Source organism: Coturnix japonica, chromosome 3, assembly GCF_001577835.2.
Source record: "Coturnix japonica isolate 7356 chromosome 3, Coturnix japonica 2.1, whole genome shotgun sequence".
NCBI classification, from domain to species: Eukaryota; Metazoa; Chordata; class Aves; order Galliformes; family Phasianidae; genus Coturnix; species Coturnix japonica.
Genome location: NC_029518.1, coordinates 44,015,718 through 44,036,310, shown reverse-complemented (window position 1 = coordinate 44,036,310; position 20,593 = coordinate 44,015,718). Strand labels below are relative to the sequence as shown.

Sequence of the window (20,593 nt, the reverse complement as noted above, 5' to 3'; positions counted from 1 at the left end):
GGCGGGCCGGGCGAGCCCTGGCGGAGCTCGGCGGGCGGTGGGCGGGGCCGCGGCTGAGCGCGGCGGAGAGGAGCGACCCCTCCCCCAGGTCAGTGCTCAGCGCTCAGCGCCGCGAGAGCCGCCTCCACCAACCGCGCGGCGGCGGCGGGCGGGGAGCGGGGGGAGGGGAAAGGCGGGCGGCGCCGGGTGCGAGCAGCATCGTGAGAGCTGCCACGGGAGGATTTAAGGGGCCGGGGGGGGAACGGTGCCGATCAAAGCCACGAGGGCAACGAGGGCAACGAGAGCGGGAAGGAAGGCCCCCGCCTGTAGTTGTACAACGGGGCGGCGTTTGTCCTTGTCCTTCCCGGCTGCCGGTGCCGCAGTCAGAACGTTGCCGGCCCCTCCGTCCTGTTCACCCCTCACGGCCGGGTAACGCGGCCGTAGCCGGGCGGCAGGGCGATAGGGCGGCAGGGCGGGCGCGGCCGAGGTGCCCCTCAACCGCGGGGCGGCGCCTCAACCGCGGCTGCCGCCTGAAGGGAGTGGTGGAACCGGGGGGGGGCGCTTCGTTCTTCTTCCGTTGGCGGAACAGCGCCCGTCCCTATTGGCTGCTTGGTAGTTCCCCCGGGGAGCGGGGGAGGGGCGGCACCTTCCGCTCCGAGCGGCGCCGTGAGGCTGCGCGGGGCTGTGCGTGGCCTGTCAGCTCCGCACGGCCTGTGTACGGCCTGTGTACCGCTACTGAACGCTGGATGGAGCTCGAAATGGAAATAATACGCTTATTCCACTACGTCTGCCAGCAACACGCTTACAGGATGGGATTACAAGTGAAAAGCATGCACAATCACACCCGACATCAGTTGCTTACGCTAAATGCGTTCCGTGCCGCTTTATGTAGAGCTACATACAGCTTCCGACAGTATTAACGTGTCTCTCCTCCATTAAGTTACATCACGATTCTGTGCCACTGGAGAAGTGTTCTTGGTTAACGACAGCAGGTGGGGGCAGGGACTTGGCACTGCAGCAAGTGTCGCACACCCACTGAGGTGCTAAGCCTGCTTTCTGATTTCATTACCACATACAGTGAAACACAAATACATCCAGGAATCCGTTTTTTTTGTTCTGGGCTATTGGAATAACGGTGCACATTCCTGTCAGTGCAGGTAGACCTGCCTGCAGGCCTTACAGTCTGTACTGCGCTGTTATCTAACCACGGGGTCAGCACCGTAACCTGATTTGTTGTAAAGGACCACATTGATCATGTAGTTTCAACCCCCCTGCAATGTGCAGGGTCACCAGCCACTAAACCAGGCTGCCCAGAGCCACATCCAGCCACCTCTTGGCTGTTAGCAATGCAGCACCTTTAGCTGATGGTGGTCACTATGTGCATTTTGTAAGTGGTATTTCAGTGTAGCACACAGTAATCTGGTGGTGGTGGTTGCTTCTATAGTGCATGAGGATCTCACACAGCAGCATAAACCCTCTTTAAGCTGAGTGCTCACTTATGAGTAGTTGTATCAGTGGAGTTACTGGAGCACAGACCGCTGTGCAGAGCGAGCAGCAAATGGAAAAGGCACCTGCTTACCTGTTGATGCAGCAGCCTGTTCTGCTTCTCCCACCGTGTATTGCAAGCACACAGTTCATTCACAGAATCACAAAATGACCTGGGTTGGAAGGGACCTCAAGGATCATGAAGTTCCAACCCCCCTGCCTGGCAGGGCCACCAAACTTCCACAATTACTAGATCAGGTTGCCATTAATGTGCTTTGATCTTAAAAGTAGTGCCATAGCATTGGGAAAAAGCTGTTCAGACCCATCACTGTATGTTTGGGAGTACTAACACACACAAAAATAATATGGTTCACCATTTAGCTAAGGGGAAAATAATATTTCTTTCCAAAGGTCTGATAGAGGATTTTATTTGTTTTAAATGCAGTTCAGAGGGAAGCAATGAGACTGAAACTCCTGCGCCTTCAGACTACATCTTTTCACTCTTTAACTACTATATGCCGATGCCAAAGATTTAATAAAACTGGACATCGTCTTCTAAAGCTGGATAAAGATGTTGACAGAACGGATCATAGTACAGCTAAGAAGATTGGGAACTCGTATGCTCCAAAGACTGCTTCCCCTTCTTTGACAAGTCCCTGTGTGCGAGTCAAGAATTGGCAAATGATCCAAGGAAATGTATCTGCTTTGGGGAAAAGTGTTTATTATCAGGGTGGGGAGATGTTTATCCCACCCTGGAAACGTTTTGGCTTGGCAGCAGTGGAAAACTACAAGCTCAGTGTGGAATATATTAAAAAGCTCGGGAACATATCGTCAAGATTTTACTCAATTGTATCAAGTAGTAAAATTATTCCAAAGTCAAGTACCCAGCCAGTTAAAAGGCCACCAAAGGCACCGAGGACCAAGCAACCCTCCAGAGCTAACCAGCCACTACTGTCAGACATGGAGGTAAAGAACAGAATTTACATTCTATATCATGTAGAGGGGACTTTATTAATTTAATTTAGATTTGGGTTTAGATTAACATTTTAATGAAATTAGCATATTTATTTGATGAAGAGGATTTTATTATTTACCTGACTATGACCTCAGAGGATTTGGAACTCTACAGACAGAAGCAAACTTGGTAGAAACGAGTGTGTCTGATAGTCTGGAGATGAAGCCAGGATTTACCAGCCATGTGTAACAAAGGGGAGGGAAGAGAGTTGATTTCTAGAACAGAAAGACAGGAAATCCTTTAAAAATTCTTTAAGGCAGTGTTCTCAAATTTAATATTTAGGATCAAGATTTGCCTTTCAGAGTAACTTAACTTTCCATTTCTTGCTTGTCAGTTCTATCCAGTTTCAAGGCTTGGCTCTATTGCTAACAGAAATCAAGATGCGAGGAAATAATACCAAGTTTACAAATATTTGAATTAGGTTTCAGAAACTTTCAGTTTAAACTGTTCTCAAGTATGACTGTGTCTATTTCTTTATAAACACTCACAACATCTCAGACCATAGTGAAATAGCTTTAACACTACAGCAGATCTATTCTAAGCGATAAAATGTATTTTTGTAGCATATATTTTTGTGGATGAGGATCACTGTACTTAACATTTAAAGCCTCGCAGTATTTCAGAAAAATAGAAGGTCATTTCTGTGCTATCAGTGGAAGAACTGAGCTGCAGATGTAGCCTGTGTAACTTGAGCAACATTATTCCATGTGTAGAAATAGCACCTGGATCACCAGACTCCTGGGTCTACAGCTTAACTGCCACAACAAACTCCTATGGATAAAATCAGATATACAGGATGAGTAACTGGAACAGTGCATACTTGTTGCTGTTACTCCCCGAGATTGGTCTTTGAGAGCCCCACTAATTCTAGCTAAAGCAGACTGTAAGCATACTTGAGTATAACACCTCCAAGGAAAATCATGGAGTCCGAAATGTTATTGTTCTCCTCGAGCTATAATAACAACTGAGTTCCAGAGTGTTGCTAACAAAATAGTACTATAGGTGAGACTGAGACAAGTATTGTGCTTCCAGAAATAGCTTGCACATTGCAAAATCTGCCTATTACATGGTCTGCTGAATGCGAGCATGGGAAGTGAGGTCTTAATGATTACCTTCCAGACATATAAGCTCCTGCTTAATATCTTGTACGACTAAGAGGAGTATGATAGAGCGTACCATCAAGGCTCCATTGTAGAAACCTCATTTCCCATTTGAATTTTCCTGTTGCTTTGAAAGAAGAAAATGTAGGATTTTGTCTTAACATACCACATCCTGTTCCAAGCTTTCTGATTATGCTGTGACATATCCAGAAGTTGTTGGGTGGACTTAGGTGACTTATTTTAGATTCCTGAGGTTTTCGAATGGCAGTAAGAAATGCCAGCAGTGTCTTTGTTTTATAGTTTCATCTGTGTGCTTGCAAGTAATACACACTGCTATTTTTACTTTCTTCCATTTTGAAGACATTGAAAACGTTCTGCCTGAGACTGAAATAATCTCATTTCTGGGGCAGATCCGGCATTGCAAAACGGTGTGCCAGAAGTCATGTAAACTAGGAATTAGCAAACCATTTCCTATTTCTAAGTAAACAGTGTGTGCTTTTGTCTAACATACAGCTCCATCTACAGGGGTACTGCCAGGCTGTCACCCTGACCCTGGGCAGGCTGACAGCTTTTTGGAATGCTTTTTTTTCTTTCCTTTTTTTTTGGAACCTATTTGAATACTCCCCTGGAGATATGTAATAACAGAATCACAGAATGACCCGGGTTGGAAGGGACCTCAAGGATCATGTAGTTCCAACCCCCCTGCCTGGCAGGGCCACCAAACATACACCTTTACTAGATCAGGTTGCCCAGGGCCCCGTCCAACCTGGCCTTGAACACCTCCAAGGACGGGGCATCCACAACCTCCCTGGGCAGCCTGTTCCAGGGCCGAACCACTCCTACGTGAAGAACTCCCCCTAACATCTCCACCTAACTCTTCCCTTCTTCAACTTAAAACCATTTCCCCGTGTCCTGCTATTGTCAGCCCTTTAAAAGAGTTTACTCCCCTCCTGGGTGTAGGTTCCCTTCAGGTATTGAAAGGCTGCAATGAGGATGTAATGTAAAGAGCTATCTGAAAAATGAGACTGTTTAGGTACAGCAAATGGAGACTCCTTAATGTGTTTTTTTTCTTTCCACCATTCTGTCATTTTTCTATAAATCCTGGTGTCACAAAAAAAAAGCTGATCTTGTCTTCCTCTGCATGTTTTGAAGTAACCAAGAACCCTCCAGTAACATAAGCCACGTTTCCAATGCAGCTTAGAGTTGACTGTTGTCTTCCTTCACAGTCTGCCCCTGTAGACATGCTGTAGACTCACTCCTCAGGTTTTCAGTTAGGTGAACCCTGAGGTCTGTGATGTTTTCTGTTTGATGGGGTCATTAGCAACTTCCTTTTGCAGAATGGTCCATGAATAAGCTCCTTCTAAGCATTCATCTTCAGGTACTGTCTGCAGATAGAATGCTGAGCTCCAGCAGTGATAAATGATCATTAGACCAGCTTTTCAGGATAGATGGGGGGTTACTCACACGTGATAACTGGTTTGGTTAGTCATTTGGTGCAGAGTGTCACTACTACTCAGGTTAGTTACTTGTCTCACAAGGTCTCACATGACAAGAAGCCTTTAAGCTGATTTTTAATGCTGTTGCCTAGACAAAGCTTGAAAATCAATTAAAGATGCAGTAGCAGGTATCCTTGAGATAAAGATGGATGCCTGTGGTGATGTGAAGTTTAAGTTCATCTTATTGGTTTTCTTACTTAAAAATGTTTGTATTCTCAAAATGCAAGGGATGAGCTATGAGAATGATAGTGCCTGTGCAGTTGTTGGGGAGGTGATGATACAGAAAAGGAGTACTTAGAATGGCTGATCTGAACTGAATCTTAGTGAACCCAGGTGCAGCTGGGAAGGAGAGGTGGCAAGTGGCTGGAGTTGCTGTCAGCAGGACAGAACTGCCTTTATTTTAGGCAAGTTTGCAGGTGAAGGTGACGTGACAGGCAGTGTGGGATGAAGGTTTACCAGCCAGTTAACACAGGTATTTTAGGACAAGCTGACTGTGGACTTCTGTGTTACATCTCCATCAACTACCATGGGAGCCTGAGCATCTAAAATGCCTGTGGATGCATAAATTATAGGTGTCTTAAACTCTACACCCATGCTAAATGTCCTTTAGTGAACAGTATTTTAGTAAAGGAGAAACAGCGCATTGTTTAAAAATAAAATAAAAAAGAACCATATCCAAGTTACGTGTCCAAACTGCTATTTCAGGCACATCTTCTTGGCAGCCAACTTCTGGTGCTAATTAAAGTCTTCACATGGAAACTAAAATCACAGCTGTAAATTAAACAGTCTTTCTTGTAGCACATCTACCTTGAAGTGAACAATAACTAATTTAACTGCAGAATGTATAGAGCAGGGTAAGGGTTTTCAGATGATATTGTAGCTAGAAGATAAGCGTGCTCCCTGAAGGGTTTCATGGCAGCATGTGTGTGTGCTTGTATTAACCAGAGCTTTCCAGAAGAACTGAGAATGTATAATTTGCACTGGCAGTTTAGATGCTGGGAATGGATTTGTGGAGATTATACTGTAAGAACACAACTTTTCAAAGGTACTGCAGCAAGGGAACTGAAAATGCAGTTCTGTTCCACTGTTACCAGCTGTGGGAATACATCCATAGAATTGCTCTCTGGACGTTGTAATTGCTCTCTGTTAGTGGGCACTGAAAGAAAGTGATGCAGACAAAACTTTGGGAATGACAACAGAACATTTATATTAAGAAAAAAAATAGTTTCAATATAGGCCTTGACCCAGCTTACTGGTTCTGGGCCTCCTTAAGGAGCAGAGCACCTTTGCAGGTGTTGCATTTTGACTGCATATGAGTGCCATGAGAAAATCATTTGGATGTTAAGTTGAAGCATATTGTGGGTATAAGCACTTGCAGATGAGTACAGCTCTTCTGTACATTTGTTGTTAGTCACATCCCCCCTTGTATTGGTTCCAAAAAGCTGGAAAGTGACTGATCTGCAATGAGAAGCATTGCTTTTCTGGATATCTTCCATTCCATTGTACTGAAAAACATTATTATGGGATATATGAGGTATCGGAACAAAGAAGTGTACTGAAAATGGGGAGTAGGTTTTGTAGAGCGGTTTATTATGCCTTGTTGAATTCATCAGGAAAGCTTTTACACAGATGTTTGATTCCTCTGCCATGCACGAGTTGATCTTATTGTGAGTCAGTATCACTCTTCCTCATCTTCTTGCATGGTGCCAGTTATTTGTTTCCACGTGGCATTTTACTTATATGTGTTTGTGCAACATGGAGACAAGCTCTGGTTGTTGTATACTGCTCAACTGTGGCTTCAATCTAGACCGCATTGTCAGTGCAAGATTTCACTCGGAGGGGAATTCTGGTGATGTACAGCATTTGGGCTTGTACTGAAGGTCTGTGACTTGCTGTGCTGCAGTATTGTGATGGTTTAGGTTCCAGGAGTTACCTGGGTGGTGAGCTCAGGACACATTGTTTGCAGCTTGAGCTTATGCTTGCTAAGCAGGCTTGGATAGTTTAACTCCATGCATCTTCAGGCTAGTACTCAATTTATCCTAGTTTTGATTTTGCTGGTCAGCCAAGTATGTCACGGGCTGTGGGAGGGGTGAGCAAGTGTAGCTGTGCTGCTGAAGCATTTCACTGCCATTCAGGAAAGAAGGGCTCCATCTGTGGCCCCGTCGTGAAATTTGTTGATGAGACTTAGTCGTGGCAAGTAGTTGGATCTCAGTCTATGAATGAGGGATATGTTTGCTTCCCCACTTAACAGGGAGCAACTAATCTCATTAGTGTTTGTACACCAAGCGGGCAGCAGAACAGTGATACGGTAGAATAGAGCGAATAAATGAAAAAACGTCACCCTTGTGATTGCTTTGAGGCAAACATGAGCGTGTCTTATGTACATCTTGCTTCAGCCTTTCCCTAACTCAAATCTTTATTCCTTTGGCACAGAATCTGATGCAGTGCACAGCCTTTGCAACAGCAGATGAATATCATCTTGGTAATCTGTGTCATGACCTGACTTCCCATGGATATGTTGAAATAACAAGTTTGCCCAGAGGTAGATTTTTAAAACATCTTAAAGGTGGTATTATTATTACTGTATCTTGGGAAACGAAATATGGGTGAGATATTTAATTTTTATAACTTCTTATGATTTTATTTTGGTAATACCTTGGAATGGATAAATACAGCTCTATTTAAAATTCCATTCGCTTTAAGTGAAATGAAAATGAACCATTATATTACCATTATTGTGAAAGAATCAACAAATCAGATGGTCTCGGGAACACATTCAAGAAAACATAAATGAAACTTCCTGATAGAAACTCTTCTTCGATAGAAATTCACTGACTGAAAACTTTCTGAAAGTTTATTTTAATTGGTTTTTTAGCAGTGTGATACCACAGTGGCTCAGCTGTCAATAGTCTTTGAAATTTGAAGTGTTGCACCTTCTTTCCGTACCCACATTTCTATTAACATAAGCTGCCAAGGGTTGGAGGCACGTGAGAGAGAATCTTGCTGACTACATGAAATATAGAAGATACACATAGGTATTTCCTTCTGGTAAAGAAAATGTAGTTGATACTTTATACCGGGCCAGATATATCCTGGTAAATGTTGAATGGTTCCCTTCAGCAATAATTGGTTCCGGATCTATACAAAGTATCTCTGAAGACTTGGAAAGGTACAGCATGGAAATAGCTGAAGCACACTACAAGAGAAAAACAAATGGGGCTCTTTATAGCTTAAAGCCCCTCTAGCCCTATAACAGCTGTGATTTTCATATGTTGGCAGCAGATTTATTATTGTTTGTGAATGACCAGATTATATGAAGCAAAAGATATAATTCACGGACATTTCATAAGAGGTTAGCAAATGTCTCTCTGCCTCTCTTAAGAAACCAACTGTGACAGTACTCCACTGCATCTTTATAAAGATTGCAGGGTAATGGTTGCCTTTCTCAGAAAGAAGGCATTACATGCTATAGGCTCCATGTTCCTTCATAGATCCTCTGTATTAGAAAGAACACTCTTTTTAGCGCTTCAGGATAAAGTTATCCCAAATTGCTGTGATGCATACATTACCGTTGATGGCATTTTACCCTGGGAGTGTGGGGTTTGCCGATTCTTTCATTTCTTTACGGTGTGTTTTTGGCTCCTTACAATACATACTTTGTCAGAAGCTTTCAGGAAGTGATGAAAGCTTGATTGTGACAGCAAGCTTTGTGATGGTTAGTACGTAGATCTAACAATGCTAAGTTACCCAGTCAAAAGTTGTATCTTATACACCTGAAAAATACTAGCATGTAGAAATCTAAATTACCAATTAGTGTGGATTTGTTGCTTTGTAGTGTACTTCTATTATTTTTTCTTATCAGTTTTTTACCACTTTAAAAAAATTTTAGAGGTTGATACTGTAGCCCTCCTTATAATGGACCAAACGGACATTCACTGTATAGATTTTATTTATCTGGAGAGGATAAAGAAAGATTAAGTAAGGGCAATACTTGAAAAGGCAAATGAGAAAGTGCAGACAGACATTTGTTCTGTGGTAAACTCCTGCTTCACACCCAGAACCTGCCCTAGTGATTCATCAGATCAGTTGTTCCTGAACTGGAATAGCAAGTGCAAGAAATCTCTAAAGAGTTCATACAGGTCAGCTGTACGGTCTCAATTCAGTTATCAACAGAAGTTCATCCTATACTTATTTAGGCATCTCTTCCTGTCACCTTAATCTGCCTGGCCCCAGTTCCACAGTGTCTGCATTAGCAAAATACTACAGCAAAGCAGATACGTAGGGGGCAGGAGAAAAAACTGGTTTGAGAACTCAGGATCTACACCGAAGTTATTCTGTATACACTACCTTAAATCTGGTCTCATGTAATGAACCCCTATTAGTGGCTGAAATTCATTTTACAGTTTAATTTCATGCAGAATAGATACAGTTCGTGCATTCTGACACTTCCTCAATGCAAATCGAAAGCAAGTGGCAAACGAGAGCAACTAGAAGATTTGTTTTTAAAGAATGCTTTCATCCAAAGGAAAACACAGGTGTAACTTCTGCTGTCTCGGGGGCAGGCTTTTTCAGGTTTCTATCAAAGCACAGTCAGCAAAATTTGAGCACAGATTAGTCCCTTGCTAAATAAAAAGAGAGAAAGAGATGTTGGTAATTGCTCTGCAACTGTGGGCTTACTTCCATTATTCCATGCTACGTGTCCACTTCTGCCTTCTGCTCTTGGTTATTTACTCTGCCCTGCATCAGTTTTTTTCTTAAGTCTTTTGTTCTTTAACACAACTGTATTTCATTAACTACATTTTCTAATGACGTTCAGCATCATAGCTGAGTCTATCTAAAGTGTGACATTTCAGAGAAGCTGTGTAGCTTTATATTACAGCTTCTTAATCGGAAAAATAACATACAGGAGTGACTTTGAACTGGAATTGTGCTCGTAGCCATTACATTTAGAAGTTTAATTCTTCATTCTGAACTTCTGTTTGTTTATTTATTTCAAACTAGATGCTGCAAATGTTTTGGTGATGGGTACTGAGAAATCTGCTAAAGAAGATGATCCTGGCATGATTTTTTTCTTCAGGTAAGGTACAATCTATGTCCAAAACATTATTTTATGAATAGCAGTCCTGCAAAAGCAGTGCAGCTTGCTAAATCATAGCATCATACTACCTCATGAAGCTCAAGGAATAACTGTCCAATCTAAAGGATTCAGAATAAAAAACATATTTACACATGGGGAAAAAAACATTCTAACTTTTTAAACTAAAGTATGGTTAAAAAGCAACAATTGCATAGTCTCTCTGCATAAGTATTAAATCCCTTAATTCACAGTGTCAAGAATTGCCTCCGTACAATTTGAGTATTGCGTTAAAGTACATTTAAAATAGTGTAATTACACCTCAGTTTTTCCTTGAATTTGCAGGGAAGGGGCTGTTGTGTTTTGGAATGTGGATGAGAAAAGTGTAAGTAAAGAAAAACCGTTCGTTAAAGCTTCATCAGCAGATGAAGATGTGTCAGTCCCACAAAGCCCATTGTGCTTTGGCTTTTTCTGAGAACTTGGATCTCTTCAGGAAGGAATAGGACTGATTATTCTCTAAGGAGTGCGGCTGCTGGCCTGCTGCTGCCCTCAAGAGTGTGGGTTGCTGATACATCACCTATATTTGACCTATTAAGCCCATCTTTCTGCGCAAAATAAGCAAATAGATGCACAGTAACGTACAAAGGGGGTGAGATCTCTTCAGTCTAAAAACCCTGAAACCTTAATCTTGTGAGATTGACAGAGATTTTTTTTCTCCCTGCAGCAATATATTTTGAAAAAAGTAAATCGGGAAAAATCAACACATGAATGGTTATTTTAAAGAAATGAATGCAAAGGAAAAAAATAAATGAGCAGTAGAAGATCACTTTAGAGCCATTTAAGTCAAAACTTACACTTGGATGACTTGTAAGGGTCAAAACTTGGAAACAGGTTTTTTTTTTAATGTGTATATATGTATATACATACATATACACACATACATACACACACTATTAATATATATGTGTGTGTGTGTGTATATATATATATATATACACACACATATATATTTAAACCAGTGATCAGTTTTCCCTAAAGGAAGGTTTTTATTGGTTGGTATAATTGTTAAAAAAAATAGCAATATTGAAATAATGTACCCTTTATGATAATATCTGCCCACCAAGAGGGGTATGCTGCAGGCATATTTATTTTCATGAATATATTTCTAGTTATTTAAAAATACTTTTTCTCCTGTGGTTAAATAAATTTGAGCTCTAGATAAATAAAGGCAGGGTATGTAGGCAGGGTATGCAAAACTAATTGGTGCGTTAACCAGATGATACGAAGATGGGCAGTCCACAGACAGATTTTTGCTAATGTAGATGAAAACACAGTAGTTGCTTCCAGATGTGAACTACTTCTGCATCCAGGTTTGCTTTTCCTGTATCAGACCTGAAATGCTCCTGATTTTCTGTCTATTTTGGAGGGTTACCTCAGCCAGCCTACAGAGACATCAGCTGTCCCTTCAAACCTTGCAGGCTGCTATGGCAATAACTCTGCTGCTGACTCACAGGTGTTGCTGAAGGCTACCTGACTGACCCCTGTTGATTTTTATGAATTTGGCACCTCTGCCCTCTGAAAAAGTTTAATTTTCATGTATGTTCTTACATGCTTAAGTACCATGGAAAACTCGATAAATTCTTCCTGTCAGGAGTAACTTCGGTCAGCGTTTTTGTTAGTTTTATTTATGAAAGAGGAAAACTGCCTTTATCTGTGTTTTGAAGTCATAGTCAAAGTGTCGGTTTTCAAAAAACTTGCTCAAATACAGGGCAGTATTTTTTATGCTTGAGTTTTAACGAGCTGAAACAAGGGGAAAAAAGAGGCCCCATGAACAGAAACTGAAAGTAATTCAGTAAAATGGTGTATAAGGACTTGCTGTGAATGGACAAAATTGCTCTTTCAAAGTACTCCAGAATGAATACTAGGAGAATAAAAGCTATTTTAAGCTAATAGACACTTAACAGAAGTAGTAATAACTACAAGCTGATTATAACTGGGATTTGAAATTGTAAAATACTTTTTTTCAGAGAGCTCAGCAACAAGGTTGTGCAATAACTTCCCAGTGTAGGGAAAGATAATAACAGATAACTAGTTCTAAATTACCCAAAAAAGGGTGATGGTCACAATCCAGTTAAAGAAAGAAACATTCGCTTTACCTGTCCTAAGGATTAGGGCTCACCAAATACTCCAAAGAAGGGGATCTCCAGGTAGAGATCCTTCCTTGTTGGCAAACAGCCCTTAAATGAGACATAGGGAGGGGTGGAACCTGGTTCTACCTGTGCTCCCAGGGCTGGCTGTGTCCCTTCACCAGGTGCCTAGTCATTGGTTTAGGCCATGACTTAGCAATTCCATACAAAGTAGTGAGGGCAAATAAACTAGCTTCAATGTGGAGTGCATCAGTTTTGTTAGAAAGTGATTCTGTGATGCAATCACCTCTAATTGCAAGAGCTTGCGCTTAGTGAATCCAAAAGTTCTCATTAGATGTACTGTGTGATAGGTAGTTCCTTCCGTAAAGTTAGGCTGGGCCAGGAATATACTCCTGTCTAATGGAAGCTTTTGTATCACTTTGAAAGAAAGCTGCCACTGAAACATCATTTCTTGTTAACCAGATTGTATGGGAAATTGGTAATCACAGCCTGAACCTCTGATTAATCAGCTGAGGCAAGTATAGGGTCAGCTGTGGGAGCACAGGTGAGAGTAATTCAGCTGTGCTCCTGGAAGGGATGGAGCTTGACTCCACCTCTCCTAGACTTCATTTAAGGGCTGACCACCACTAAGGCAGCATCACTTGGAGACTGCCTCAGCATTTCTCAGCAAAGGCATCCATATCAGTGAGTTTTTCCCCTATAAATAAACTTTTGAATATCTGTTACCATCTTTGTATCATTCCACCTTACACCAGATGAATGACAGAGCTTTGGAAGTATGCATACTACAGGGCACAGTAATTTCACACAGCTGGTTATGGTCTATAAACCTTTGTTAAATCTTACTCTGAGCTGAAAATAGTTTTGGAAAAGACTCTTTGTTAACAGTATAACTATTACTATATTAATGATGACTCCACAACACTAACAAGGTTATCAAGATCCAAGTAAATACACCCTCTAAATCTGGAGTACTGCATTATGGATCAACAGGTAATTCTGGCATTGCTTTAGCAGGACTTGCATTGCATAGCTGCCCCAGTAAGTAGTGTAACTCACTGGTCGGCCTAACTTGCAAAAAAATGAAAAAGGAAAATAGATATATATTGTACAATCAACAAATATACAGAGTAGTATGATTAGTCTGGTATCTACAGATCATACAGCTAGAATTACCACAGGAGAAAGAGATAATCAAAAATAAATGAAAATGCTCACCTGTATCCTAGGCTCACAGGAAAAAACTCCAAAGGGAGCAATCTCCAGAAAGAGAATTCTTCCCCCATAGCAGTCAGCCCTTAAATGAGTTCTTGGAGAGGTGCAGCCAGGCTCCACCCCTTCCAGTCATACAGTTGAATTGACTTCACCTGTGCTCCCAGGGCTAACTCATTGCTTGCCTCAGGTGGTCTATCAGTGGTTTAGGCCATGATCAACAGTTCCCAAACATATATATATTTAATTTAAAAAAAAAAAAAGCAGTTTTTTTTGGGAATATGTAATAGGTCACTGAAACAAACTATTGATTGTAGCCAACTAGTAACTTTGAAAGAAATGGCCACCTGATGTGTTTCTCCTGAAGATTCTTCCCACACTCAGACATCTGCCAAAGTCTTGTGCAGCTCACTGTTATACTTCTTCGTTGAAGTCTCTACTGCTGCCATGGTTAGTCCTTACCTTGCTTTAGAAATGCAGGCATTGAATTACATTTTCACAGATCCATTGCAGTTGTTCACAGACACAAAATTATTCCACATAACTTCCAAAATAAACTGTGGCAATAATTGCTTCCTTCAAATACAAAAAAGTTACTAGCACACCTACTTGTTTTCATGTGAATAACGCTAATAAGCAGGAAAGTTGCCTCCATCCATGTATTATATGCTAGCTCTTCACAGAGTGATAGAGTATTACAGTAGTAACTACTGTATGTGTGTTGTCTTTTTCTTAGATGAAGAATATATTGCGAGTGCTGGAACAGCATGAAATTCAGCCCTATGAAGTTGCGCTAGTCCACTGGGAAAATGAAGAGATAAACTATAGAATAGGAGAGTAAGTATTTCCAAGTGCTTGTATTTATTTAATAGCTTACAGACTAATAAAACAAATTCAAGTGAAAGCAACTAGTAAAAATACTCTTTTCAATTTCTTTATTTTTCAAATGAGTAAAATGAGGAGAGAACAGTAAACGTAAACTCAAAAGTTCTGCTGAACTGCTAAACTTTCAATTAACAACCTTTATGACTTGGTTATACATCAGACTATAAATTATGAAGCTCTGCATCCATGCAACTGAACATGTTCTTCAAGTGTCCCAAAGAGAACAGAAGTGTCTCACAGGGAAAATAAATATCCATTATTGTGACAACTTGGATTTTAAAGGAGACACAGAATTTCTCTGGATAAACTCTAGGTTGAAATACAGAGTTGTGTTCTGCACATACTTCACTTCTTAGGAAGGAAATAGCTTGAGTGATACAGACAGATAAGCCTGGCACACATCTTGTCTTTTTAGCTACTTTTTTCATCATGGAAAGCAAATGACCTCTGTGGACTTATCAGTGTTGTTGATGTCATTTATCTGCAGTTTTCCAACAGCACCAAAAAACTGTTCTCGGGAGACAGCAATGCCATAAGCTGAGGTAATGAGCTTGAGTTCATTTAAGGTAGTTAAGAAGACAACCATGGTTTTTTGTTTTTTGGGGTTTTTTTTTTGGGTTGGTTTTTTGTTTTGTTTGTTTTATGGCCATTTGAAACAGCATGGACTATCCGGTTATGGAATTTGTGATTCCTGACATAGTCTTAAGACTGAGGAACTTATCTTCAGTGTATAGTTAACAAATATAAAGAAAGGCATTGACAGACTGCTATCCACAGATCATAAAGTTAGAGTTATCACTCTGGAAAGGGATAATTAGAAACAAATGGAAAATGCTCACCTGTGTAAGCTTGCAAGAAAAACTTCAAGAGGAGTGATCTCCAGAAAAAGATCCTTCTCCAATGACAGTCAGCCCTTAATTGGAGTCTAGGAGAGGTGCAGCCAGGCTCCACCCCTTCCAGTCACACAGCTGAATTGCCTTCACCTGTGCTCCCACAGCTGACTCATTGCTCACCTCAGGTGGTCAATCCGAGGTTCAAGCCGTGATCCAACAGTTCCCATACATTTTCAGTTATCTGTTTTGGTTATTTTTGTATTGAACATGAGTAAAATGCAACAGTGAGGGTGACAGCCATGTAGATAGATCATTATCGTTATATAAAACAGCCAGTCTTTCTTGCATTGATCTTTAATGTTTAATTCTTTAAATGTTCCTTTGCTATTTGGCTTAGTTGATGAAGATGCTTCAATCTTGTTCTTACAGAGGACAATCAAAGCTTCATAAGGGAGAAATCTTGTTAAATTCTGAGCTGGATGCTGATGAAGTCATTCTGCAGAAATTTGCCTTTTCAAATGCCATGTGTCTTTCTGGTAAGTTAATGCTGTTGTGTACTATCAACTCATTCTACAGATTTAGTGAAATATCATTGTGAATGGGACTTGTATATTGAAAGGCTGGAGAAGACTCAAGTGTCTGGTTTTGGTAAGCTGCATAAAGATTGATTGTGCATCAGTGGGAGGATTCATTTTTACTTTGTCTTCCTTAAATTTGAATTCCTTTTTGCAGTGTAAATCTTAAAGATGAACAAAACTCCTTAAGGAAATACTTTGTAAAAGACAGACCTACTAAGCATCCTTTTGCCCACATTTGAGGTTATTCTAGGACAGTCAAGAGTGTAGCCCAGTATTAGAAAGCTTTCAGTAATCTGAATTAATCATGACATCCTTAACAGAAAAAAAAACCTCAATATCAGCTAAACCAGACAGAGTTGTAAAACAGATTTTCAGCTTGGGAAGTCTAGCAGCATCAAGTGTGTGGACTGGAGTCTCAGACCGTGTTTTCCAGGATTGTTAGCAATGGCTGTGTGCCATGGTGGTACTTATGTCAGGAGGCAATGAGAAGTCAGGCTCAACACTGATGCTTCTGCCCTAGGAAATAATCTCTGTTTCTTCAGACCTAGAATGAGGTAGTAAGTGGGAACAGAAACTAGCAGCAGTAGGGCTGTCCTCAAGAAGACTTTAAAGGAAAACCACTACTGCTTTTTAGAGTAAATTACAAAATTCATCTACTATATGGGGGAACATAACTTTAAACAGAAGACATAAAGAAATAGAATGCGTATTTTAGAAGTGATACTCTACTTGATCAAGACAGTTATGTTTGTGTCAGTGTATTTTGCTGTATTTTGGCAGATGTAGATTGATTACTTGAAAGCATACATACCAGCCCCTCACAGCATTCTGCTTTGTCACCTCTGTGTTGCAGTAAAACTGGCTATTTGGGAATCGTTACTGGATAACTTTGTGGAATCTATCCAGTCAATTCCTGAGGTGAGGTCTTGTTTATACCTTTCTCCTCATTTTCTCCTGTGCTTTGTAAAATCTGGATCAGTCTAGATACAGACGAGGATATAGAAAAAAGCAACTGGATACTTAACACATTTTATTGTAAATCCATCACGATAGAAAGCTCAGAACATCTTTAATGGGCTGGGACAAGAAACTGGCAGTCTGTAAAGGGCTGGGGCACAGTGTGTGGAAAACTGCATTGGAATAATTTTTCCCATTTTGAGCCACTGTCATATGCTGTCGATACACACTGACAAGCAGCATTTAAAAGCCTGACCAAACATAGCATAACATGGCAAAGCTTGGCCTCAAAGCAGTGTGCTGTAACTTCAATATAATTAAGAGTTCGTGAGTGTTACACTTATACAACACCTTCTCATGAGGTGTAATTAAAACAAGATTCATAGGGTTCAAAAGATAAATCTTCATTTATTTTTAATGAATATATAGTAATACATTGTTTGAAGTGAGGAAGAAATTTGTAGAAAAGCTGAACAGCAGCAAGGTAAAAGAACACTGTCATGCCTTAAAAATAGCACTAGAATTGAGAGAGAACAAATGACTTGCAGAAAGTGTTCCAGGATTCTCACCTAGGTGAACAGCTCAACAACAATACTTGTATCAAGCCAGATAAGCAAGGCACTATGGAAACCAAACTTAAGTGTTATTAAATCTGATATGTGTTTAGATTTTAACTCGTATATACTTCAGGCTGTACAGCTTCAGACTTCTTAACCACCAGTAAATGCTATTTGATCAGACAGGTAAAACTTGTTACTTTGCAGATACTAAAATCAAGAAGGAAGGTAAAACTGTCTCACGCAGATGTCATGCAGAAAATCGGAGAACTTTTTGCGTTAAGGTAACATTTTTTGTTACTCTGAAGATATTATCGTACAAAAATTAAAAATCAAGTTGTGCCTGATACAAAGACCAGACTACACTACAAGCTTTGGAGCAGTTCAGTGTGGCCTAAACACAGTGTAATAGTGGGGGGATCCCCTCAGCCACCTTCTGGCTCAAGGCATTGTGTGCTATTGTGGTCACAGGACTGTTTCCAGCTGGCTCACCACTCAGTGCCTCAACTCACCCACTGTATCATAGTATCATAGTCTCGTGTGGGTTGGAAGGGACCTTAGAGATCAAGTCCAACCCCTGGGATTCGAGCTTCCTGTGTAGCAGAGCAGCACTTCTACCACTTGCGCCACAGGGGGATTCGAACCCGGGCCTCCGGTGTTGCAACGCGGCATTCCTACCACTGCGCCACTGGGGCACACTGTAGTACCTCAACTGTAGACAGATGTTAAGCAGCATTTTGTAAATGGACTAATTCCACACCCTTCTCTGGGTTCAGGAATGTGGTTACAGTACGTACTACAGTATGCAAAAGGATACCAGGAGGAAGCACAGGGATTGGCAGAATTGTGAACTGTGGCTCAAAGTTAGAAAAGCTTTTCAGTGACTTGACATCATCTACAAGTTCTGTTCTTTCCCTAGACTCACTAGAAACAAATGCTACATTGCAGGGATTATGTTTTCTCTCTCTCAAGTGAAAAGTTGCTAATATTACAGACATTTTTTTTATTTAAAACAGAAACCTTGCAAAATCAGTGAAGAAAGAGGTAGATGAAAATATGGCTCCTATCTTAAGCACTGAGTNTGGAAGACCTTTCAGTAAATGAGCTACAGTGATCAAAAGCTCAAAGATATACGTGAGCAGTAGGTTGAGAGGCAGAAGACTTTTATCTCCTAGCCTTTATAATGTTGAGACAGTAGCCTGGTTCTGTACTGTGCTCCCATCCCCAATGAGCTCTGTCAGTCATACTTAGGAACTTTCAATTAGAAACAAGCTGTTAGGGACCTCCCCTGTAACTTTAATTCACATATTTGGTCAGCTTCAAGTGAGCTACTAGCAGAGTGAATTACCTCTGTACAGATAGGAGAAGACAAGGAAAGTGACAAGTTAAGGAGGTAATGTTGTCATAAGGCAAAAGCAAATAATGCGTAAGGTGTGCAGTGTTCTTGGTAAAGTTTCAGATGTTCCCAGTTTTAAACAGTGACTACATGTGCATTCTTATGAATGAGGTTCTCCTCATATTTTACTTAACAAGAAAAACTTTGTAATTTTTAATTGCTGTGTAAATATTTATTGCTATATGCACCAAAAGGAACTTTAAACTACCGCAGTAACCATTCTTTTTAGACACCGCATAAATCTGAGTTCAGACCTGCTAATAACACCTGACTTCTACTGGGACAGAGAAAAACTGGAAGAGCTTTATGACAAAACATGCCAATTTCTCAATATTAATCGCAGAGTTAAGGTAGGTGTCTGACTGTTGGAACAGTGTTCCTTATTCCACTCAGCTGTCATTGCCTCAGCCGGGCTACAGGCTGCTCCATGAATGTCTGTTTTTATTTTATCAAAGTCAGAGATCAATAGGCTCCTGTACACCATCCCCCTTTCTGTGTTTATAACCCACTCACATCTTTCACCCAGTTTAGGTTAACAACCCTGCCTCAACCACCTAGACTTAAATGGATTATGCACTTCCTGAGCCACTAACATAGGCTTTAAATAGTTGTAAGAAGAGGAGCTTTAATTCTTTTTCTGAAATGTGTGCAAGAAAACAAGTTTAAAAAAAAACAGTGATGTGAAGCAGTCGTCTTATTGATGACATGAGCATCCAGGTCAGTTCATTGCAGGGCTATGTTATGCTAACTGCTCTACTAGAATAAGCATGAGATACCATACTTACTTACATACTTATTTAGTTACTTCTGAGGCATTCCCATAAGCTGCATGTCATTTGCTTGCATCGTTTTGTGACTAAATGTCACCCAGTAGCTGTTTAATACCTGCACATGCATATCTAAGTTTGTTCTTTTACGACTCTGTTGAAATAAGAGTTGTATCAGAACTCCCGTTGCTTATGCATGCTACCTTACAAGACTTTGTATTCTGCACTTCTGCAGAAATATTAACAGCTTTCTGCAGTGAGCCCCTTTATGGATTGTCTCTTTAGTGATCTCATACAACATGTAGAACCCAGCTTTGCCCTGTGTTTGAAATCTGTTGCAGGTAATGAATGAAAAGCTGCAGCACTGCATGGAGCTGACAGACCTAATGCGAAACCACCTGAATGAAAAGCATGCTCTGCGCCTTGAGTGGATGATAGTCATACTCATCACCATTGAGGTTGGTTGTGCTGGGTTTTTTCCATGCTATCACATTGAAGAATGTAATAATAAGTGCAATTTATATACCACTTTTTGCTTATTCATGAAATGTGCAGTGGGATTGGTCTTCAGTTCTTTGCAAGTAGCTTTTGAGTTGTACCTGTAGTTCTTTTCTGGCTTACAGTCTAAGCTGTTTTAAAGATTGATACGAATTGTCCATTGATTTAATGGTGTGTTTGCTATTTCACAGGTTATGTTTGAACTCGCAAGGGTAGTGTTCTGACATCAGAATAAACTCTGGAAGGAAACTGACAAAACCATAATGACCATAAAGCCAAGAAAATTCCTGTCTTACATGCTTCTGGAAAATAGTGGAATTGTCTCTCTTGATAAATATGTACATACTCTACTCAAATAAAGAAATTATGAATGTTATACCAGCTGCTGTAACAGTGATATTAAAGAAGTCTTAACCTATGGGCGTGCCAGTGTATAAAGCTGAGGTACAAACAATACAGCTGTAGGGGAGTCCTGCCAGCCATTAGGCTGGATACAGAGCACTAGTATTCCTCCTTAATGAGCACAGACAGAAGGATGGACCCCTTCTGGGCTGACCTTGTTAATTTGCTGACAGACTCTTGTGCCTTGTCCCCTTGACAGTTAAAGAGATGCT

General features: G+C 40.8%; 1 protein-coding gene across 4 annotated transcripts; it reads left to right on the top strand.

The window, feature by feature from the left end:
- Positions 1-9: 9 nt before the first annotated feature.
- On the top strand, positions 10-20,357 carry RMND1 (required for meiotic nuclear division 1 homolog). 4 transcript variants are annotated; one of them, XR_004306473.1, is made up of 12 exons: positions 10-88; positions 1,910-2,430; positions 7,509-7,617; positions 10,077-10,152; positions 10,495-10,534; positions 14,245-14,345; positions 15,656-15,762; positions 16,658-16,722; positions 17,526-17,602; positions 18,944-19,064; positions 19,241-19,939; positions 20,171-20,357. XR_004306473.1 is itself a non-coding variant. In XM_015858107.1 (12 exons), the coding sequence occupies exons 2-12, from the start codon at positions 1,924-1,926 to the stop codon at positions 20,201-20,203; spliced, it is 1,353 nt and encodes a 450-aa protein (XP_015713593.1). In that variant the 5' UTR covers positions 10-88; positions 1,910-1,923; the 3' UTR covers positions 20,204-20,357. The 4 variants fall into 4 exon arrangements, 2 of the variants coding, with proteins under 2 accessions (XP_015713593.1, XP_015713596.1); XR_001554134.1 differs by lacking the exon at positions 20,171-20,357 and having other exon boundaries at positions 19,241-19,431; positions 19,823-19,914; XM_015858107.1 differs by having other exon boundaries at positions 19,823-19,939.
- Positions 20,358-20,593: the final 236 nt, after the last annotated feature.

What these genes read in the sequence shown, in the direction of transcription:
- RMND1 (XM_015858107.1), top strand. Translation starts at nt 1,924, where the DNA reads ATGAGACTGAAACTCCTGCGCCTTCAGACTACATCTTTTCACTCTTTA. An exon ending in GGAATGTGGATGAGAAAAGT is followed by an intron (nt 10,535 to 14,244) that starts GTAAGTAAAGAA and finishes TCTTTTTCTTAG; the next exon opens with ATGAAGAATATATTGCGAGT. An exon ending in GGAGAACTTTTTGCGTTAAG is followed by an intron (nt 17,603 to 18,943) that starts GTAACATTTTTT and finishes CATTCTTTTTAG; the next exon opens with ACACCGCATAAATCTGAGTT.